At 34.6% G+C, this 24,403-nt stretch overlaps 1 protein-coding gene and 1 long non-coding RNA gene across 2 annotated transcripts; both read left to right on the top strand.

The window, feature by feature from the left end:
• The first annotated feature begins 896 nt into the window (after positions 1-896).
• On the top strand, positions 897-24,311 carry BubR1 (Bub1-related kinase). The gene is made up of 6 exons (XM_075298902.1): positions 897-1,304; positions 1,362-1,748; positions 12,553-16,871; positions 21,848-21,962; positions 22,019-22,266; positions 23,731-24,311. Exons 1-6 carry the CDS (start codon positions 984-986, stop codon positions 24,173-24,175), a joined length of 5,835 nt encoding a protein of 1,944 aa, XP_075155017.1. The 5' UTR covers positions 897-983; the 3' UTR covers positions 24,176-24,311.
• Positions 6,025-6,692, top strand: LOC142228463 (uncharacterized). Its single transcript, XR_012720172.1, has 3 exons — positions 6,025-6,093; positions 6,147-6,322; positions 6,494-6,692. It is a non-coding gene; the product is annotated as an uncharacterized LOC142228463 (long non-coding RNA).
• Positions 24,312-24,403: the final 92 nt, after the last annotated feature.

The following is a 24,403-nucleotide window of genomic DNA, read 5'->3' as shown; positions in this document are numbered from 1 at the left end:
CACAAAAAATAAAATGGCTCTTCTAACAGTAGTGATGGCAAAATACTTTCATGTACATTTTGTACTTTTTGATATGCTTCCCCCATCACAGTTCGCGATGGTTGTGGTGACATTTACGAGTCTGTGGTAGCGATGAGGATGAAATGGAACTTTGAAATGCTGGCAGGGACGACATTTTTCGTGAGTCACGATATTTTTCGTGAGTCACGGTATTTTTCGTGAGTCACCAGTGTGCGTGAATACAAATTTTCTTTTCTTGAGTGTGCGTGAGCGTGAGTCCTACCAAACAATATCGTGCGTGAGTATGCTTGAGTAAGATTTTTCCGTCGTGAGTGTGCGTGAGCGTGAGTAAAATATTACTCACGTGCACACCTCTACTAAAGGGCCGCTTATGCGGTCGGATAAACCCTGCGACACAACACGTTGTGGCGACAAATCCGCTAGTATAAGGCCTTGTTCGCGTGTTTCGGGGACGTGTTGGCAAAACAACTTTGATTTTTTCCGGTTGGGAGGCACAAATCTTCACGTGTAAGGGGATGTTCGCCAAACATTAACAAAAACAAATTTATTTTCATAATTAAAACAAGCATTTGTGCAATTAAATTAATGAGGGATCGCTAATTCAGCTTGGAATTTTTTTATTATTTCTTCCATTTTTACTAAACAATGGCTTTACACCTAACTTTTCGTCCATCTTCTTATTTCTTCATGTTGTTATCATAATTGTTCGTGCAGTGTGAGGGAAAAACTTGAACGAACACACAATAAATAGGCGAACCTCTGTCGTAGTGTTTATCCGACCGTCTAAGGTCCGCTTAAAAATGGAAGAGATGATATTTAAATTGCTACTATCGATATCAGCTATCGACAGTGACGCCAACAAATAGCTATCGATAGTACGGTCTTTAGTTTTGCAGGGCAACAATCCAAATTTGAATTTCATCGGGTTGTTTCTTTCTTTGTCCTTTGATTAATAATAAATTATGGACTTTGATAACGCAAAGGAAAATATTCAGCCTTTGGCGCAAGGACGAAATGCAAGCATATTGCAAGCTTCGTTAAAGGTAGAATCGAGCCAGGAATTATTAGCGCAGAGGAAAGAATTGGAGCGGGAAATACACAACTACAGTGGTGATGATCCTCTAAATGCTTGGTATAATTACATATGTTGGATAGAGCAAAGTTTTCCCTCTGGAGGCAAGGAATCTGGACTTCGGGAAGTGCTGACAAAATGTTTAACGAAATTCGAAAATGATGAGAGGTACAAACAAGATCGGCGTATGATTAGGTTGTACATAAAATATGTAAGTACGGTTATATTTTTAGGCATTTTCCCATACTATATTTCATATTGCTTCCAGATTGATAACCACAAAGACTCGGCTGAATGTTATCAGCAATTATTCAATGCAGGTATTGGCACCATGGTCTCGGACTTTTATATTGCTTGGGCGTATGGCTATGACCTCGTGAACAATACACTAAAAGCCGATGAAATATTTCGCCGTGGTATTGCATGTCGTGCCCAACCTTTGGAAGAGCTTCAGGAAGCACATCAACATTTTGGCTTTACTTTAGCACAAAGATTAATGTATAAAGATAACGATGATATTCAAGAGGAATCGAATAGGCAAATAGAAGAAAGACGACGGGCTTTATCATCGTTGCGAGGACACCGTCGTAAACAACTTGTTGGAAGTGTTCGAACTGGAACTGCAGTTAAGAGTGATGTGCCAGGCATAGTTAAGGTAAAATTTCAGTGGATTCTATTGGTAGTTTAAGGAGGGCATATGCTATTATGAAGTAATTTGGTAACATGTCCAATTCTGGGTACATAAGATGTACTTATTTTTCCAATTTATTTAAGCAATCCAAAGCATTTAAAATATTTCCACTGCGGTACAGAAACCGACTTACTATTTTTCAGCTACCTTCAGATACTTTTTTTGAAAACTTGGAACATTGACATTCACATACGAAGATTGTAATGTTGACATATGCGACTTTTAGTTTTTGTTGAGCCTACTCGGATCCTAGCACAAAAAGCTCATCCCATAAATGTGATGTTTGTTATAGGTTTAAAACTCCGCTCAATGGATCCAAGGCCGATCAACCTCAATGCTTGTCCTTGGCACGGTCCCACTGATGGCCAAACCATGTTCTTTGGCTACTACCACTACACTTTTAGTGTATCCCTATTTCTGCTCTTTAAAATTTTCTTAGCTCCATACCATACATATATTAGCATTTTCTAAACACATTTTAATATACTGGTGATGACTCCTAATGACGACTAATAAGTGTCTTTTGAATTATGAATGTGTAGAAATTTTTGCTTGGATTAGATACGAAAAGTTACAAAACAACATAACACTAAAATTAATATCTTTTATGATATTGATTAAATCTCTTAGTCGGAGGAGAATATTTCGAAAGAATTCTACCAATCTTTTCAATATTTCTGATTAAATTAAAGATGCTCACTGCGTATAGGAATTGTGACCTCCCACCGGTATATTCGACAAAGCGTACCACATTAAATTGACAGCAGCGTGGCTGACGCGTGTCCCGTCTGTAATCAGACACACAACATGTTTGCTTGCGTGGTCAAACATACTTGGATTTCCTTGTCCAAATAGTGTTCTAAATATTGTTTTCCATCCTTTGTGAAGATCGCAAGTGAAGTAGTTTGTTACACCTTTTGGGATTATATATTAGAAGATAGAATTAGTGCGAGAGAGAGAGAGAATAAGGAGTAACGATAAACTGACTCAGAAGCTTTGAACAAGTTTGTACAATAAGAACTTAACGTGTATGCGTCCTCTTACTGTATACATAGTTCCTCTTTTGTTCTGGTACATATTTGTTTCCTCTCATTCCTAATATAGGTGCTCAAAACTTGTGTAGCACAAGAACATACATTTGAAAATGTAATGAATATTTTGCCTATGATGTAACGGAAAATTAAAAATGTTCTAAAAATGAAAAGAATACAACTGCAATTCGATTTCATTCAAGTTTATGTTATGCGCTTTGGTACTTCAGCTTGTATCCAGATCAAGGAACTCTTCGACTAGGTGGGATGTGTCCAGAGAAATCAGGTGGTGAGTCAGGTAGGTTTAGCAGGGCAAGAGAAAAGATGATGTGGCACTTGGTTGCAGATTGAACACATTTCAGCTACGCTGCTATCAATCACTGATTGATATCTGATTGATATCACAAGCAAGCTGCACTTGCTTGATCTTAATTGGGCCACAACTACACAGAAAAATATCACCAAAATATTTCCAATGAAAAAGTTAATTGGACTTGAAAATTTTTTAAATTAATAAATTGATACAATTAACTTTTTTATCAAGATAGGAGCATAAAGATAATTAAGTCAATGATTGAAAATTCTAAATTTTAAATTAAAAAATTGATTAATAAAATTAATTTTTTAATCAAACTTGGAAGACTAAGCCAGTTAAAAAAGTGATTTTTTTTTTTTAATTTTTGAATTAATAATTTATTTCGAAAAATCAATTTTTTAATCTAACTAAAAAACTAAGTCAGTTAAAACAAGTATATACAGCACTAAGTTCGGCCGGGCCGAATCTTAAATACCCACCACCATGAACCAAATATTAGGGTTTCCTGTGAAATTTCAGGAGGGCTTGAGGACACTTCCCGAAGATACATTTAAAGATTTCACCTATGAGCACTATATCAGATTCAGGATTTATAAGAACCATTTTTATTTGAGTTTTAGAGGAATCATTAACATCTCTTGTAAGTGTGCAAGAAAATTATAAAATAACGTCTTGATTTGAAATCTTAAATCTGTTGATTTTCACCCGAGAAATAAAATCTGGAAATTTTACGTTGAGTTTCAAGCAATTTTCATGATCAGTGCGCCTTCTATACTCTCAAGAAGTGAAATCGGTCTATATAGAGACATTACCAAATGGACCGATAAAAACTTAATCCGATACACGTTTTTGTGAGCCTTAAATACCAGAATACTTACAATTTCAGGCAAATCAGATAAAAACTACGGTTTCTCGAAACCCAAGAAGTAAAATCGGAAAATCGGTCTATATGGGGGCTATACCAAAATATGGACCGATACTCACCATTTTCGGCACACCTCTTTATGGTTCTAAAATACCTCTAGATTTCCAATTTCAGACAAATTGGATAAAAACTACGGTTTCTATAGGCCCAAGACCCCAAATCGGAGGTCGTTTTATATGGGGACCATACCAAAACATGGACCGATACTCACAATTTTTGGCACACGTATTTGTGGTCCTACAATACCTCTAGATTTCCAATTTCAGGTAAATTGAATAAAAACTGCGGTGTCTATAAGCCCAAGAAGTAAAATCGGGAGATTGGTCTATATGGGGGCTATAAATGGTCATGAAATACCTCTAGATTTCAAATTTCAGGCAAATTGGATAAAAATTACGATTTCTATAAGCCCAAGACCCCAAATCGGGAGGTCGGTTTATATGGGGACTATCTCAAAACTTGGACCGATATAGCCCATCTTCGAACTTGACCTGCCTGCAGACAAAAGACGAGCTTGTGCAAAATTTCAGCACGATTGCTTCATTATTGAAGACTGTAGCGTGATTACAACAGACAGACATCGTTATATCGTCTTAGAATTTCTCCCTGATCAAGAATATATATACTTTATATAGTCGGGAATCGATATTTCGATGTGTTACAAACGGAATGACAAACTTATTATACCCCCGTCACCATTCTATGGTGGTGGGTATAAAAAGAAAGTGAAAAAAGTTACGTATTTTTTTAGTTTGCCTACAACCAATCCAAAGGCATACATTCAATTAAATTTCCTTTTTTGACACCATTATCTTTAAAAAAATAAATTAATTACTGTTTGTTACGGCGGTCCTGTTGGATTAGAATTTTTTTCGAACGGTCCCATCGCCCACTTTCCCGCCCCTTCCGACCGTGAGTGCCTCGTCCCCACGACGTAGAGACAGCGTACACGGACATAGGTACATAAATGTATATGTACCTATGTCCGTTCGTTTGTCTACATAAACCCATTCGCAAAACGCACATTTTTTAACTGTCTATACTTCCGAACCTTTTCATATTTTGCCTAGAAATTTCTTCCATTTTATTTCCCTATCCATAAGAACAGTATGCAAAAATTCGAATTATATATCACTGTGGTTCAGAAGCAAGCGATATTGGAAAATTTTGCGTTTTGCGAATTCGAAAACCAGAACCCTCTGTTCTGATAGTTTTTTGTCCGTGAAATAAATTTTGCAACTTTATTATTTATACTACTTTATTCTGTCTCATGAACATACATACATGCCGAGACAGTTAAAAGGTCAGAGTGGGAGGTAGGTTATATATATCAAAGGCCTCATTTAACCGCTTAAAATCTGCGTTTTCATGTAAGTTTTGTTTTGTTCATTTTTTTTTTTACTTTCATGTTATACCCAGGGCTAGGTTATGGCGGGTTGAGGACCGCCCTGAGAGCGGGTAAGAGTGCCGGAGGGCCAAGCTTAGTGCCATATAGAATTAAGGACTTCTAGTATTAGGGAAAAATCTGTGATATTAAGTCTAATTTGATGAAATAGCACAAACCGATTCTAGTGGGATCTGAAAACGTCTAGTTGGTATTGCAGCCGGACTCAAGTGATTGAATGAGTGAAGTGCAATATTAAATTTAGATTAGGGTTTAGAACTGGTACTAGCTTTAGGTTATATATATTATGAGTCAGATACAATATTTCGTAAACAATGACTTTTTTCCAAAGAAATGATAGGAAACTGGCAGGCTAATTAACTTTTCGTAAATTTTAAGTTTTTGTGTTAAATGTTCTGTCTACAAGTTATGCGTTTAATATTCGGAAGAGAACGCTTTGGTTTTTTTTCTTTTTGAATTTTTATGCGATTCGAGGAAGCTTAGCAATATTGATGTTATTTATTGTTATTAATTAATTTGTTTATCAGGATTCCTTTGAAATATTTATTAATTTGAACTGAAAATTTTGATTGAAATTTATATTTTTTCTCCTTATTAATGTTGAAAATTTGTATAAATCAGACACGAAAATTGTAAGTCATTTTGATTGTATGTGAAATTTATTGTAACTAATAATTAATTTCAGCAAATAAACAAAAGCTTACAATTGTGCATGAAACTGTTTATTTAATTTCGCTAAATTTTCAACAAATTTATCTGAATTTTCTGTTACGTAAAATCGCCTGTAGTCAGGAAAATATATGAGAAAAAGCCGTCGAATTCAAGCCCAGCAAAAACTCTCATTACCCGGTAATCTTGTAGGTAAGCCTATTTAAAAATTAATAACCACTTATTAATTGGCATCGCTTCGGATTACATTTACATACGCATGTCCTAGGAGGAAAGTACTTCTCCCCAGGCATACTTTCGGCCATAAAATAAGTAGTGCATTTAAAGCATATAATCACCTAATATATAATGACTTATTCGTAGATACACCATAGCTTGCAAAATAGCCACTTATTGCAAAATAGCCACTTATCTCGAAAATATTGATTTCTTTCGCCGATTACAATGGATCAAAATATGTCGAGCGATGCTGTAATAGGAGAACTACTTGAATAGAAATGTATATTGTATAAATAAACAAAAAATCTAATAAATAATCTAAATAAGATTACACGCAAACTAATTTCACACTTAAAATAGAAATAAATGTAGGTTTAAGGGAGTTGGATTCGTTATAATATATACAACAGCCAATTCACATAAGGTTCAAAATCTACTAAAAGTGGGTTTTAAGTCTCTTTTTTATAATGCAAATGGCATTTGAAATTTAGTTTAAGTGTAATGTGAATGAGGTATAAGAAAGCATTTTTTAAAACATATGATAATGTCATTAAACACAATTATTATGAAATATTTGTGATAAAAATTTCTTAACGGAAAAATCTTCAAAATTACCGTTACATTACATATTCTTTTTGATTTTTTATGTAAGTGCTCGATTATGTGAATAATTATACCTAATGGTACCATTATTTATTTTTTAATTTATTAATTCGTTAACTACAACTGACTAAAAATTTGAGAATAACAATTCGAAAATAACCGAGAAGTATTTATTTTTGTCATTACAAGTTAGTCATTATAACTCGCCGCTATGTAATGCAACGTGTAATGACAGCTTTACTCCTGGTAATGTCAATTGTAATGAGATGTGGTTACCTAGTTTTTGCTGGGAGGATTATCGCCAATCATGCCTTCAATTCCAAGATCACCCCTTACGTCTACTAATGGTTCTGCAGAAAATGCAGGTAATAATTCAGTAATTCTAGGTCCCACTGTTACTTCCAACACGAATATACCAAGTAATATTGCACAATCAAATATTGCGCCGGAAAACTCTAATGTATCGCAAGAACAGAGTACCTGTCTTACAACAGGAATTTTAAATAACCCTTCATGGGCTTTGCACTCTCAACCGCAGAACTATGAGAATGAATTGCAAACCGCCCAATTAAATATCATTCCGTCCTGTCAAAAGAAGCTGTATCCTCTTCCAACTTTTTCCGGTTCGCCAGAGGAATGGCCAACATTTCATATACAATCAAGAGTTTGGTTATTCAGATTTACAAAATATAATGCGCTTGAGGGACTGTCTACAAAGAGAAGCCGGAGAATCTGTCGAATCGCTACTGTCACGTTCAAGGAACGTATCTGTCATAATAAAAATCTTTCAGAGATTAATCAAATCGCAAATTTAAGTGATAACTATGAACATTTTTCATCGCAGTTTTTAGGTTGTTCGTTTGAAATTTTTTTACGTTTTAGGTGTATATATTTCTTCTTCTGCATTGTTATGTATGGTCTTCCGTTGTATCTTGTGAATTCTATCACCTTTTTGTCCACCAGTAGAAATACTCAAGTTCTTCTTGAGCATTTCTCCCATTTGGTACTTGAACGGTCATACTCGGTGCGAGTGGCAAGATTATGGAATTCGCTGCCACATCACCTGAAAATTTTTTCAATTAATCCTTCATTATTCAAGCGCAAATTACTTTTATATTTCTCAGACATGGAATGATCTGTCTAGGACCATCATACTGACAATCGATTTTCTTGCTGTACCAATCTTTTGTATATAATACTTAATTTTTATTAAAAGATTGTGTGCTAGTATAGGTTTAATAGTTAGTTTTAAATCAATTTTTCCTGACTTGTACTAAATTTTATCAACATGTTGTCCTATAGGGCGTTGGTTGATTAAATAAATGAATAAATAAATAAAATAAATTTACAAAGTCCGTTCTTTGCCATATGTAAGATAAGTAACATGACGACATTCCTTAAATCGGTGGAGGGAAGTTATCATTTAGCTAACCAATTACTTTTAAGTGAACTTCGTTTAAAACTCCCATTAGCCAGGCGTTTACAGCGGGCCGAAAAGTTTTGGCTTTGAATCGGGTGCCAACAGTTAATGATTTTCCACAATGTTTGTCCGACTTACGAAAAGTCATCACTGACATTACAGAAGAAATCGAAAGTAATCGTGGATACACAGGCATGACTAAGTAGGCTTGTAATAGTGTATGACAATCGTTAGTGGACTGTAGAATGTTTTTAAAATTGCCAGCAGACAAGGTGGCAAAAGATTAAGATGTTCAAAGCCTGCTTCTCGTGTCCTAAGTTTGGTCATCCCACAAATACTTGGTATAAGAAGCAGAGATGTGACATTGACGAATGCAATCGATACCATAATATTCTATTACACACACACAGGAGGAACCAACACAGAATGAGGCTAAATAAAACTCCGATGAATCTGCGCAGTTGTTCCATAGAAGCATATTCTTCATCTATCCTGTTTCAAATTATACCGGTTCGACTTTATGGACCAAAAGGATATGAAGACATGCGCTTATTGATGATGGCTCTAAAGTGTCCATGGTGGACACTGAAACTGTTCATAATCTAGGCGTGTATGGTAAAACAGATATCTTAGAAATACAATGGCTTAACAAACAACCTTTGAAAGAATACTCAGAAATTGTGGATCTGGACATAGGTGGTGTGGAATCAGGATCGAAACGATCTAATATGAAAAATGTTTACCTAAATTAAAAAATAGATATTCCAACACAAAGTTTTAATGCTTTCAAATATGTAACATCAAAGGAGCTTAGCAAACATATCAAAAGCTACGCACAAGTAAAACTAAAATAATAATTAGCCTCGCACACGCTTATTTAACAGTTCCAACCCAAGCTCGATTAATGGATGGATGGATCGTCTACGGTAGTGTCAATAATGAAAGAGACCGACGCTTTTCCTGTCATATTAGACAACGGAATTTTCAAACAAATACTATTCGAAAATATCTGAATATGTCGATAAAGGGTATGCAAGATTATTGACAAAAGGTTAAAGTGGCAGCCCTATTAAGTTTCAGACTCACTTAGACTATTCAGGCTATTGTGATTTATTGACAAAAGATTAGGCATCAATACGTACTAAAAAGACATTTTACATATCGCATTCGATATGTAAGAAGAAACTACGATTTAAATTTGATGCCGCAGCAGAAGTGAACAATATATTTCTCAATAAAGCACTTTTACCAGGCCCAGATCTCAATCAACCACTTCAAATTGGAGAATCTAGAATCGCTGTGTGTGGAGATTTGAAAGAAAGAAAGAAAGATTTTTTGGAAATTTGGCGTCCCCGAAACAATACATAGTGCTAGTGGAGCGCAATTTGTTTCAAATCACTTTAAAGAAATTATAAGGTCATATAAAATTAACCATCTTCAAGCAGCCCCGTATTCACCCCAGTCTAAAGCTTCAAAGCGGATCAACTAATCGGTTCTCGCGGCTATCAGGGCATATTTAGAGAAATTCCATAGGGATTGGGATGTCTATCTTTCGGAGATTGAGTGTGAACTTAAATCTTTAGTTCACAGTGCGACTGGTGTTACACAATTTTGTCAATATTTGGATATCATATGTACTCAAATGGAAGCGATTATATCTTAGACAGAAAGTTAAAATCGTTAACCGAACAAGAAATTTTGAATTTAGATAAATCCGTTCGAATGGCACAGATACGAGAGAAGATTAAGTCCAATATGCACAAAGCTTTCGAAGTCAGTTCGAAGCGTTATAATCAACGTGCACGAAATGTGAAATTCCATCCCGACAGAAAATATATAGACGAAATTATGTACTTAGCGATTTTGGGAAAAGTTTTAATTCAAAATTTGCTCGAAAGTTCGTTAAATGTAGAATATCGAAATTAGTGGTAAATAACATGTATAAGCTTGAGGATCTGCAGGGAAGACCAATTGGGTTGGCCCATGCAAAGGTTCTTAAGAAGAGTATACAACACTGTGATACTCCTGCATGTTATTATGTCCTATATATTGTCCTTAAATTATTTCGTTGATTATACTTTGTAATTATGCACTTATACAAATAGTATAGTAGATGTGCCTGTTGTATTTTCTTATCGAATACCCTTCTCCTAATTCGACTGTGCATCAAACGATTTATATCAACAGTATTAAATATATTACTCGGGAGCCCCCGTGGTGCAGTGGTTAGCATGCCCGCCCTACATACATAGGGTCTTGGATTCAAACCCAGTTTCGATCAAACACCACAAAGTTTTTCAGCGGTGGATTATCCCACCTCAGTAATGCTGATGACATTTCTGAGTTTTTCAAAGTTTCTCTATGTGGTTTCACTGCAGTGTGGAACGCCGTTCGGGCTCGGCTATAAAAAGGAGGTCCCTTGAGCTTAATATAGAATCGGGCAGCAGTGATAAGAGAGAAGTTCACCACCGTGGTATCACAATGGTCTGAATAGTCTAAGTGAGCCTGAAATATCGGGCTGCCAATATACCTAACCTATCCTTTCTATATTACTCATTAAAAAACATTAAACATTGGCCGAACATGCATTTTCAACGAAAATATTTGGTGAAAATATGTTTCACAATTTTGGGATTATTTGTTTGGCTTGAGGTCATGGACTAATGGAAAATGCTGGTGTTAATGTTTTTCATTACTTTTTATTGAAATATTGCTGTTCTCGGATATTTCGATACACCATCGGTGATCATCTTCAGCGAGATATTATCTATAAATTGTAATAATTTAAATATTTTACAATATTAACTTTAACAACGTTTTGAAACAAAAATATAACATTAATTAATGTTAATTAATAACTTTAACAACGTTTTGAAACAAAAATATAACATTTATTAATGTTATATTTTTGTTTCAAAACGTTTTGAAACAAAAATCTTACTCACACACGATATTGTTTTGTAGGACTCACGCACACTCACGAAAAGAAAATTTGTACTCACGCACACTCACGCACGTGACTCACGAAAAATACCGTGACTAACGAAAAATATCGTGACTCACGAAAAATGTCGAGACTCACGAATAATTTTATGAGTAATATTGTATTAATATTGGAAATAAAACTTAAATAAAAACATCAATCCTTTGTTTTTTAATCGACCTATAGCCGAAACTATGATAAGTATTGCTTAAAAATGAGTAATTTACCTTAGGGACGTGTCTGAAAACATGAGCATGATTAAAATCGAGAGTGTTGTTAAACTCTTAACATCCCAGGTGTCACTAAAATTGTAAATGAATTAAACTCCTATGCGTTTTATGTTCGTGGGCGGGATTTTTGTCGTGAACGTATTTTCCGAAATTCATTACTCACGCACACTCACGAAGAAATGATTTTCGTGACTCGCGCTCACATTTGCTTTGTTAATCACGCACACTCACGCCGTTGAAATCAGCTTGACTCACGCGTGAGTCACGACAATTCCGTGTCACGTGCACACATCTACTCCGGATTACATTTACATACGCATGTCCTAGGAGGAAAGTACTTCACTCCAGACATACCTTCGGCCAAGAAATAAGTAGTGTATAAAGAGCATATGATCTTATTAGGTGATTCACTTATTCGTAATTTGAAAAATAATTATTTTTTTCTCAGGTATCCAAATCTCGGAAATAAATACTTCTTATGTATAATTGTATACATATACCTACATATAATGATAGTTTTTGAATAATATAAAACGTAGTTCTCTTCGCAGAAAAAAAGCTTGTCCGGTTCCAAAGATTTTGTCTTCGCACTAATTATGTTGGTATTGATTCCGAGACAAAGAATCAGAGAAATGAAGAGATACTAGGAAACAAATTTGAACTTTTTCGTTTTTTTTTATTTTTGTTCATGTGCTATCAGAGTCCTTTAGAAACCTTTTAACGATAATAATTTAATGGGAATAATCATAACAAATTACTGAGAAGTAGTTATTATTGTCATTATAACTCATTGCAATGTAATGTAACGTGTAATGAGAGTTTTACTTCTGGTAATGCAAATGATAATGAGTTATGGTTAACTAGTTTTTGCTGGGTTATTCTTGTAATCGGAATATATATTCGCAATGATCACAATATCGATCAAATGATTTCATAATTTTTACAAAATCATGCATTTCTTTTCTAGGCCGACTCGTCGACTCATCAGCGATCTAATGTCCGCGTAAATGTCTTCAAAGATGAAAACGAAAATCCAAACATAGCCAAATCAACAACGTCAACTCACGAAGCCGAAACCGCTTCAGAAGAAGGAGTTAAGTCGGTTGTACGCTCTATTATCGATGCTCAAAGAGATCAAGAAAATTTAAAAGAACCCGGCCCATGGAATAAAGCCCATTCCAAGGGAAAACTATTCGGCAAAAAAATGGTTACAAACGAATTAGGATTCGAAATACATGAAGATGGTCAAGCAAACATGGATGTAGATGATGATTTGATCGTACCCATATCATTAACATCTGAAGAGCGTAAATTCGACAAACCAATATGGTTGCCACATAATTTCTGTTCCCGAAATAAACCCCAAACTGATTGGGTCACGCCGATCACAACCGAAGAACGACCAGACAAGAACGTGTTGGTACAATACAACAAATGTAAATTATATCCTAGACCTAATGTGGAATTCCAGCCAGAGGAGCTGAAAGCATACAATTTTTTTAAAAAACGCAACATAGAAAACGGATTCACCAAAAATCGTGACATGTATTGGGGCCGAGGCCCTCGTTATAATATTCGACAATATCCTCATTTTGCAAAACATTCTAATCCACAAAAACTTGATACTGTAGATGAGTTTTTTGCTCCCCCTCACTTGCCAGCTCTTGTAGTGCCATATAAAGAAATGTACAATTTAGAAGAAAAAGTGGAACGTCAATTCGAGGAAATTCTTGCCCTTAGGGTTAAACGCAATGAGACTATAATTAATCCCACCGACATGGAAGAAACGATTTGCGCCACCAGTGAAAAAATACAAAGGCGCAAAAGCTTCTTTCCTATGCGAAAATCTCTTGCTCCATGTGCCAATCGGGGAGCAATACGAAAAGTTTCAATTATGCCAAACTGTGCGGAGGATGAGTTTGAGAATGCAGATGAAACTAGTAAAGCAACACGTCCTTCTTTAATACCAATATTTGAGAATCGTAGTGATATCGAGCTTCCGAAAATCTTATCGAATATAAGACGTGAACCAGATGAAAAACAGTCCACAAGCAAGGGAGCGATTCCCAAGAAAAGTGTATCCCTGGATACTTTTAAGGAACTGGGGAATAATTGTGAGATCAATGTCGATAATAAAAATGAAAATCATAAATCCAAAGCTTCTTTTAATCAAACGGAGAAGAATGCTGTTCCTGAAGTGAACACCAATATGCCAATATGTTCAACTTTGTTGGCTCCAAAAGCTACAGAGGAGATTTCTCGTGAAAATTTGGTTGGCAACTTGGCAGTGGAAGTTCAACCTACGTCAATGGAAGATGAACCTGTGTTTCAATTCAAAACTCCTGGTTTACCACCCTCGCAAACTAAGACCAATAAACTTCCATTTGAAATATTCGAAGACAATGCAAGTAATGAGCAAAAAGGTGACCTTGGTTGTGGCAACGGTGGGTATTTCGACGCCGATGAATCGTGCTCCACACAAACATTCAATATATTCATTAAGGCACAAAGTGTCAGTACGCCAAAAGCGAAATCGGAACCACAAAAGCTGTTCTCAAATATTTTAAAAGAAAAAGCGCCAACAATAATAAAAGAACAAGAAGAGGATGATGCGTTAGCTGCTCCAATGTCTACTATAGCGGCTGGTTGTCTAAACCCATTGCAGGAAGTAGGTAATGAAAATTCTCCTGCTGCTGTCACTGGATTTTCTCCACAACGTAAGCAATTATCGACAATTTTAGAAACTTCGGAGCATGGTACTACACACAGTACTCATACCACGGGAGCTACAACAAAATCAACCATAAGCTCTCCAGAATTTGAACAGGACTCAAAGGCACAAACAATAACACAACATCAACCCACTCTTGATACAGTTAAAGAGCGTACTGTCGAAGACGATTCCACGAATGCTCAGGAAAGCATCAAGTTAAAAACCCAGTTGGACATAAATAAAGAAGCGCAACAATCTACAACTGGCCTCAACTTTTCTATATTCGAAGATACGATGGAAAAAGCAACATCACAAACGCACAAAAATGTACCGCCCACTCCATCCAATGCAAGACGTGATATTGATCCTACTAAAGGTCGTTTAAATTTTTCGATTTTTGAAGACAATGCGGAAGGTAAAAAACAACATGTGGGTAATTTCTCCCGTCTAGAGGAAAAAGAAGACACTGCTACAGGCTATGCCGTAAAGCCGGTACGTTTTCAAGAGGACAAAACAGAAACTATATCAAAAATGATGTTGGCACCACCCCAAACTGCAAAGTTTCAAGAGGATAAAACGGAAACAATATCGAAGATGCTATTTGCTCCAACACATTCTGTTAAGTTCCAAGAAGATAAAACGGAGACAATTTCACATATGTTAGCTCCACCACCTCCTGTTAAGTTTGAAGAAGAAAGAACGGAAACCATAACGAAATTAATGCTCGCACCACCACAGCTTACAAAATGCGATGATGAAATCTTGCCAAAACTGACCGCGAAAGAGAAAAGTATCACAGAATCCCAAAGCCATGATAACTTTTTTGAATTTTTCGGTCAGTCACCACCTAAAAATCTCTCAAAACATTTAGGTTCTCAATTGCGGGCAGCGTCAGAAGACCAAACACCAATTGGATTAAACCCTAAACGCTTGTGTGACATAAAAACGCCTGATGTAATGAAACCAAAACCACGATCTGCAGTTCCGTTCCCTGAACTTTCGATTACTGAAGATAACCAACCAAAATTTCAGCAATCGAAAAAACCTAAGTCGGTTTTAAGAGATTCGTTTATTCCAGATTTTTCATTAGAGGAGGATACCCAACCGCAAAAATGTCTGCAAAGTCAAAATACGAACAAACAACTAACAAATGACTCATTTCTTCCCAATTTTTCTCATATTCCTGAAACTCAACCAGCTGCCAGTAATGAATCTATTATACCGGACTCTCAACCAGCCCATATCACCTCTAGCAGTCATATGCATAAGAGTTCCTCGAAATCAGCAATGCAATCATTTCTGCCCAATTTTACAAACATACAAATATGTGACGAATCTCTAATACCAGACTCCCAACCAAATCGAAATGCATCCGCTCATAACCGCATGAAACAACAGTCATTAAAAAATTCATATTCTAATACGGGGGAGGGTCAACCTGCCAGTATGAAAAATATTCTAACGGATTTATTTATGAATGATTTTTCGGAAATTAAAGAGCCGCCTCCCATGCCAACAGATGTCAAGGAGATGACAATGATTCAACCGAGTAAACATAATTCCTCTTTAGCATTTTTGGCGGAATCAAATCCAATACAGCTAAAACATGCTTTGCCATCGGGATCTAAATCGATATTTGTTGCCCCTAATCCAGTGAAAACATCAACGGAGAAGAAAAAAGCTGGCGATGAAAAATATTTCGAGCTTAATGCCGAAACAGAAATGTTTGGCACTAATATAAGCATGATTAAAAATTCAACTTGGCTACCGAATCATGGACCAGTATCCAAAAATATATCGCAAATTCAACAAGACTCCTTGCACATAAAAGATGAGCAGTTCTCAACAGAGACCTATGCATCAAAAGAAATGCAAAGTTCGGGAAATTCTCATTCCAAAGATGTTGTAGTAACGGATTGCGATCGAATGGAAACTTTTGATGACATGCCCAAACCAAGTAAACCGGATAATATAGCCAAAGTTCATAATTCTATGCCTGCTCCTGGATTACCTAAGCCAAAGTTAAGTATTCTCCAGCAGTCCTCAGACACACTTCATGCATCCCATTTCAGTATAGAAGTTAGTCAATCGGAATTGGCTGCCATCAAAGCTAAAAAGCAGCAAAATCAATTAACTCATCCATCGAAACAACAAATCAGTAAATCTACGGTTGATGCTGTCGATGATGATGACGATGATTTCGGTGAAATGAGTATCTACTATAAGCACACACCCAAAACGCCTAAACCACAGATACATGTTTGGGATGTGCCCGATGATGATCCTTTTAAAACACCTAATAATAACTATAAGCATCCTGAAATAGATCTAAATCAAACACAACAAGTTATCGAGAACATATGTTTCGATCCAAATGTAAATCCATTCAATGTGGATTTGATAAATGCCTTTTTGGAACAAATACAGTTTACGTCCTATATTAAAGGTTTAAGCAATTGCATGTTAGTTCGGAGTATACAACGTTTAAAACCTTCGTCAAAAATAAGCATCAATAACGCGGAATTCGAAGTTATGAAACTGATTGGAGAAGGCGCATATGGTGCAGTTTTCTGGTAAGTAATTTCCGATTAATTGAATTTTAATTCACTTTTAGTGACATACCGATATAAGATCAATTCACATTAAATTACATAACCTGCGTTAGTAGACATTTGGGAGTAGTATTCAATTCCTAATATTTTTTTCTTTTATATATTATATGTGTAGGCAGTTTGATTATATGCTTTTTATACCAAATTGTTTTTGTAATGAACTCTACTTATAGTAGATTCCAACTCTTTTATTTAATCTAAGATATGCGCTTAGTATTAAGTTTTGTTGTTTATAAGTCAATTTTTGAAGTCCTAGACTGTAGTCTTAATTATTTTATTTATTTATTTTAATTTAGCACCCATGGGTCATATATTGAGAGATATATAATATAGGACAATGACGTGATTTAAATTATAAATTACATATGTACATCAAAAATTGTTAAGGCACTAATACAAAACATTTAAAAATCCTAAAACTATAAAAAAGCTTAAACGTGGGTATTAAGTTCGAGTTTAGCCGCTAAAATTGCCATTTTCCATGATTATTTTTCTCTAATAACCCATTTTATAGAAAATAAACTTTATGGAAAGTTGCTTTGGGCTATCAAGTCATAATAAAATTTGCATCAAAGAGGCATAATTTTATTCTTGTATTACTGATTCAATTTTGATTTTAGCGGCTAAACTCGAACTTAGTACCCTAAAAATGTAGCAAAAACCTCAACGCACATTTCTAAAAAAAAAACAAGTATATACGGCCGTAAGTTCGGCCAGGCCGAAGCTTATGTACCCTCCATCATGGATTGCGTAGAAACTTCTTCTAAACACTGCCATCCACAATCGAATTACTTAAGTTGCGGTAACGGTTGCCGATGGCAAGGTATCTTAAAACCTCCTAACGCCATCTTCTAAATTGTATGTAAGTCCATACGTGGTATGTATTAAATCAAAAACGATCGATCCAATACGTATATAATTCAGTTTGACAAAGTAGAAATAAAATATAAAATTTTGACAAAATTTTCTACACCCATGTAAAAATTGGTGGATCTGGCCAGATATTATTAGATCTCCTGCCATATCTGATTAGATATGATAGTATATGTAGGCAGATCTGGACAGATCCGAAAAATGGTAATATCTGATCAGATCTAATTCTAAAGGAATTAGATCTGGCCCACATCTAATTATATCTAATTTGATATAATTAGATGTTAATATATCTAATTATATATAATTTTATCTACAAATTTCCAAAATTAGTGAAATTACAGTAATTAATAAAAAAGATTTATTTTATGTTTTTATAATGAAAAGAGTATTTAATATTATAAGTTGGATCAAACATATGTACATTATATATATATGTCTAGGTATAAAAGTCTACGAATTAAAAAAAAACAACAACAGCAAAAACAAAATATATATACATAGCCACCAAGGGTTCTGGCATTTAAATTTCCCAAGGCGTTTGTACATCGCTCTCTGCAAACATTTCTTTAAATGAGTCTCGTAATTCCTTTATTTGGCTACTCGGAATGAAAACTCTGAAAAATATAAAATATACAAAAACCTCAACGCACATTTCTAAAAAAAAACAAGTATATACGGCCGTAAGTTCGGCCAGGCCGAAGCTTATGTACCCTCCATCATGGATTGCGTAGAAACTTCTTCTAAACACTGCCATCCACAATCGAATTACTTAAGTTGCGGTAACGGTTGCCGATGGCAAGGTATCTTAAAACCTCCTAACGCCATCTTCTAAATTGTATGTAAGTCCATACGTGGTATGTATTAAATCAAAAACGATCGATCCAATACGTATATAATTCAGTTTGACAAAGTAGAAATAAAATATAAAATTTTGACAAAATTTTCTACACCCATGTAAAAATTGGTGGATCTGGCCAGATATTATTAGATCTCCTGCCATATCTGATTAGATATGATAGTATATGTAGGCAGATCTGGACAGATCCGAAAAATGGTAATATCTGATCAGATCTAATTCTAAAGGAATTAGATCTGGCCCACATCTAATTATATCTAATTTGATATAATTAGATGTTAATATATCTAATTATATATAATTTTATCTACAAATTTCCAAAATTAGTGAAATTACAGTAATTAATAAAAAAGATTTATTTTATGTTTTTATAATGAAAAGAGTATTTAATATTATAAGTTGGATCAAACATATGTACATTATATATATGTCTAGGTATAAAAGTCTACGAATTAAAAAAAAAAACAACAACAGCAAAAACAAAATATATATACATAGCCACCAAGGGTTCTGGCATTTAAATTTCCCAAGGCGTTTGTACATCGCTCTCTGCAAACATTTCTTTAAATGAGTCTCGTAATTCCTTTATTTGGCTACTCGGAATGAAAACTCTGAAAAATATAAAATATACAGAAGAATTATCAGTCTAACATATTTAAAGATATATTTGCATATTTTATGAAGACACTTCAAAATGATATTTAAAAGGGTTTCTTGAAACTGTCACAACATATAAAGATTGTTTGGTTATGTTCACCACTTGTTTTGATGTGCGACCAAACATACGTGCTTGTAACCAAGTATATCACGTTAGTATTCTCGTAACAAACACATTATTTTTACACACAAACATATACAAATATTTTTTTATCCGTGTTACACAGCTGGTTCATGATTTAATGCGATATATATAATTGGATATGGAGCTATATATAGTATATATAATTAGATATGATGTCATATATGAAGATATATAATTAGATCTTACCAGATATGACTGATATAAATAGATATAACAACATATATAATGAGATCTTGAATCAGATCTAATCATATATAGCACTATACATAACATATCTCCGTAGATCTATTTATATCTACAACCATATCTGAGCAGATATAATTATATATACTTTGATATTATTAGACATGATTAGATCTCTCAATTTTTACACGGGCAGTAATAAAATTTTAACAAAATTTTCTATAGAAATAAAATTTTCACAAAATTTTCTATAGAAATAAAAATTTTGACAAAATTTTCTATAGAAAGAAAATTTTGACAAAAATTTCTACAGAAATAAAATTTTAACAAAATTTTCTATAGAAATAAACTTTTGACAAAATTTTCTATAGAAATAAAATCTTGGTAGATTATTTTTGGCTCGAGTGGCAACCATGATTATGAACCGAATAAAATTTGAACAAAATTTTCTATAGAAATAAAATTTTGACAAAATTTTCTATAGAAATAAAATTTTGACAATGATGAAAATTTTATTATGAACCTATTAAAATTTTTACAAAATTTTCTCTAGAAATAAAATTTTGACAAAATTTTCTATAGAAATAAAATTTTGACAAAATTTTCTATAGAAATAAAATTTTGGTAGATTATTTTTGGCTCTAGTGGCAACCATGATTATGAACCGATGTGGACCAATTTTTGCATGGTTGTTAGAGACCATATACCAATATCATGTACCAAATTTCAGGCGGATCGGATGAAATTTGCTTCTCTTTGAGGCTCCGCAACCCAAATCTGGGGATCGGTTTATATGGGCGCTATATATAATTATGGACCGATGTGGACCAATTTTTGCACTGTTGTTAGAGACCATATACCAATACCATGTACCAAATTTCAGCCGAATCGGATGCAATTTGCTTCTCTTTGAGGCTTCGCCAGCCAAATCTGGAGATCGGTTTATATGGGGTCTATATATAATTATGGACCGATGTGGACCAATTTTTGCATGATTGTTAGAGACCATATACCAACATCATGTACCAAATTTCAGCCGGATCGGATGAAATTTGCTTCTCTTTGAGGCTCCGCAAGTCAAATCTGGGGATCGGTTTATATGGGGGCTATATATAATTATGGACCGATGTGGACCAATTTTTGCATAATTGTTAGAGACCATATACCAACACCATGTACCAAATTTCAGCCGGATCGGATGAAATTTGCTTCTCTTTTAGGCTCCGCAAGCCAAATCTGGGGATCGGTTTATATGGGGGCTATATATAATTATGGACCGATGTGGACCAATTTTTGCATGGTTGTTAGAGACCATATACCAACACCATATACCAAATTTGAAATTTGATGAAATATGCTTCTGTTAGAGGCTCCACAAGCCAAATCTGAGGGTCCCTTTATATGGGGGCTATACGTAAAAGTGGACCGATATGGCCCATTTTCAATACCATCCGACCTACATCGATAACAACTACTTGTGCTAAGTTTCAAGTCGATAGCTTGTTTCGTTCGGAAGTTAGCGTGATTTCAACAGGCGGACGGACGGACGGACGGACATGCTTAGATCGACTCAGAATTTCACCACGACCCAGAATATATATATACTTTATGGGGTCTTAGAGCAATATTTCGGTGTGTTACAAACGGAATGACAAAGTTAATATACCCCATCCTATGATGGAGGGTATAAAAATAAAAAGACAGAAATTGCCAATGACGAAACTTAAGCTTCGTGAGCAAAATGGGATATAACTTATTAAAAGCGTGAACACTATTTGAAAATTGTTTTATACCTTGAGGTAAGGAGTTCCACAGTTTGGTAACTCGAATCGCAAACGAGGGCTCCAGAATATTATGGTTGAAATGTTCACTGAGTTTTTTTGTATTTAATCAAAATTAATGTATTTTCTTTATGATGAGTATATATCTTTATATAGCCATTTGGGCTTGGTTGTACAATGAGTTAAATATATAAAAAAATTGTCCAAATAATTATTATTACTATTTTATTTGAATCTTGCTGTTTTAAACGCGTAGAGATATATAGGATATAGAATAATTAAGGTCTCTATTTTTGTGGTAGACAGAAAAACATTTTGTATTGAGATAATATTGTTGCTAGTTGCTTGTTAGTGAATTTTGTTGATATTAATAATGGCTAAAAAGCTAGTCGGACTCTTCTATATACTAATATTGGCTAATTCATTTTTATCTTTACAGTGGTAAACATTCTGCTAGTGGCAAAAAAGTGGCAATGAAACAGGAAAATCCTTCTAATTTATGGGAATATTATATATGCCTGGAAATACGCGATCGTATTTTAGTTGAAGAAATGGTAAATCCTTCTAACCATTTCTGTTTGGAATTTTTTAAATTATTTTTCATTTCTAGCTTCCAGCTTATATGAGTGTCGATTATGCTTTGATTGGTAATAATTCCAGCATACTGATATCAACTTTTTCACAATATGGATCACTTATTTCTGTTTGCAATAAAATTAAAAAGTACACCATGAAGAATGTTGATGAATATGTGGTAATGGTAATGGTAAATGAACTACTAGAAATTATCGATCATTTGCATGCAGTTAGCCTGATTCATGCTGATATAAAAGCAGATAATTTCTTGTTAATGAAACAGTAAGTTGTTACAAAAACTGACAATTAAGTGTAATTTTTACAGTGTTGTACCTCTCTTAAAGTATAATGGAGCGAAGATAAAGATTAGTTGTTTCTTTTACAATTAATTATTAGTCGAGCTTTATGGACAAGCAAGATTAACAGGTTGGCTGATAAGTCCTTCCTCGGTCTAACAAAGAAAAACACATTTTTTTTTTGTCAAAATTCGTTTTTATTCAACATAGTTCCCTTCAAGAGCGATACAACGATTATAACGACCTTCCAATTTTTTGATACCATTTTGATAGTACTCCTTCGGTTTTGCCTCAAAATAGGCCTCAGTTTCGGCGATCACATCTTCATTGCAGCCAATTTTTTTCCCTGCGAGCATTATTTTGAGGTCTGAGAACAAGAAAAAGTCGCTGGGGCCAGATCTGGAGAATACGGTGGGTGGGGAAGCAATTCAAAGCCCAATTCATAAATTTTTGCCATCGTTCTCAATGACTTGTGGCACGGTGCGTTGTCTTGGTGGAACAACACTTTTTTCTTCTTCATTATTCCTTGCGCATCCCAAAAAACAGAGGCATTACTTTGCCAGCGGACTTTTGAGTCTTTCCACGCTTCGGAGACGGTCCACCGGTCGCTGTCCACTCAGCCGACTGTCGATAGGACTCAGGAGTGTAGTGATGGAGCCATGCTTCATCCATTGTTATATATCGACGGAAAAACCAACACGTTCCTTTGATATCTTTAAGACCTCTGCTATCTCGATCAACTTCATTTTACGGTCATTCAAAATCATTTTGTGGATTTTTTTGATGTTTTCGTCGGTAACCACCTCTTTCGGGCGCCCTCTGCGTTCAACGTCCTCCGTGCTCATTTCACCACGCTTGAATTTTGCATACCAATCAATTATTGTTGATTTCCCTGGGTCCCGAGAGTCCCGAAACTCATTATCAAGCCAAGTTTTTGCTTCCACCGTATTTGTCCCTTCAGAAAACAAACAAATTCCTTTTTTCCATTTTTTTTTACAGACGTCAAATTTTGACACGAATCATTTGAAGGTTGGTACTATATAAAAATAATATGCATTTAATACTAGCGACGCCATCTGTATTGCAGACCGGGGACTTATCAGCCAACCTGTTAAGAATAATAACTAATTGTAAATTAAAATCATGCATTTGGACGTTAACAGCCTGTTTCTGGAATCAGTTATATATGATTAAATTAAATCTATTTGTATCTATGTTTATACAAACCTTAAACCAGTTTAGTGGTTTGTGTCTCAACTATAACCAATAATATCCGGTTTCTTATTCTCCGATTAGGACTTAGCCACCAGTTAGTAATTTTTTTTTAAGCGATCAGCTGTTTTATTGACACAATATATAACAGCAATTTATTTAGAAAGCGGTTCTTAGTTCTACACTTGCAATTATTATCCATACACATTGAATATAGTTTATTTTTTTCTTTTTTTAGCTTAAAATACCCTTCCAGAGAACGTTCATTGCAGTTAATAGATTTTGGTGTATCAATAGATATGAAACAATTCAAGCCAAATCAAACATTTTCATATATTCACAATGATAATAGTTTTAAGTGTGTCGAAATGCGTGAGAATCGTCCTTGGACATACCAATTGGATTTGTTTGGTTTGGCTGGAGTAATACATGTCCTATTGTTTGGCAAATACATGGACGTTGAAAAGAAGCCAAGTGGAATATGGATGCATAAAACACGTACACCTCGCTATTTCAATAAAACTCTTTGGGACACCATTTTTACTGCATTATTGAATATTCGCGATTGTAAATCAATGCCGAATTTACAAAATTTGCGAGCTTTGCTGAAAGAAGAAATTGAAGAAAAAGAAAATTACGTTTTAAATATGGTGAAACAGTTCAACAGAGCCTTAGATAACTAAGAGAATGTTTTACCTTTGCATAAGCAATAGAAATTTCTTGTAGATTTAATTACACATATCTTTTAATATAATATTTATATTTTTTTAATGTTTTTAGCATATCTAAATAAAAATAATATGTTTGTAATTTTTCGTATATATATATATTTTTTTTTTTTTTTTACATACCACGGAGTTAAGGGGCATGCAGCTATGTTAGATGCCCAGCAAAAAAAGCGTCGCCAAAAA

This window comes from Haematobia irritans, chromosome 3, assembly GCF_050003625.1.
Source record: "Haematobia irritans isolate KBUSLIRL chromosome 3, ASM5000362v1, whole genome shotgun sequence".
In the NCBI taxonomy this organism is placed as follows: domain Eukaryota; kingdom Metazoa; phylum Arthropoda; class Insecta; order Diptera; family Muscidae; genus Haematobia; species Haematobia irritans.
This window is presented reverse-complemented; position numbering and strand designations above follow the sequence as displayed.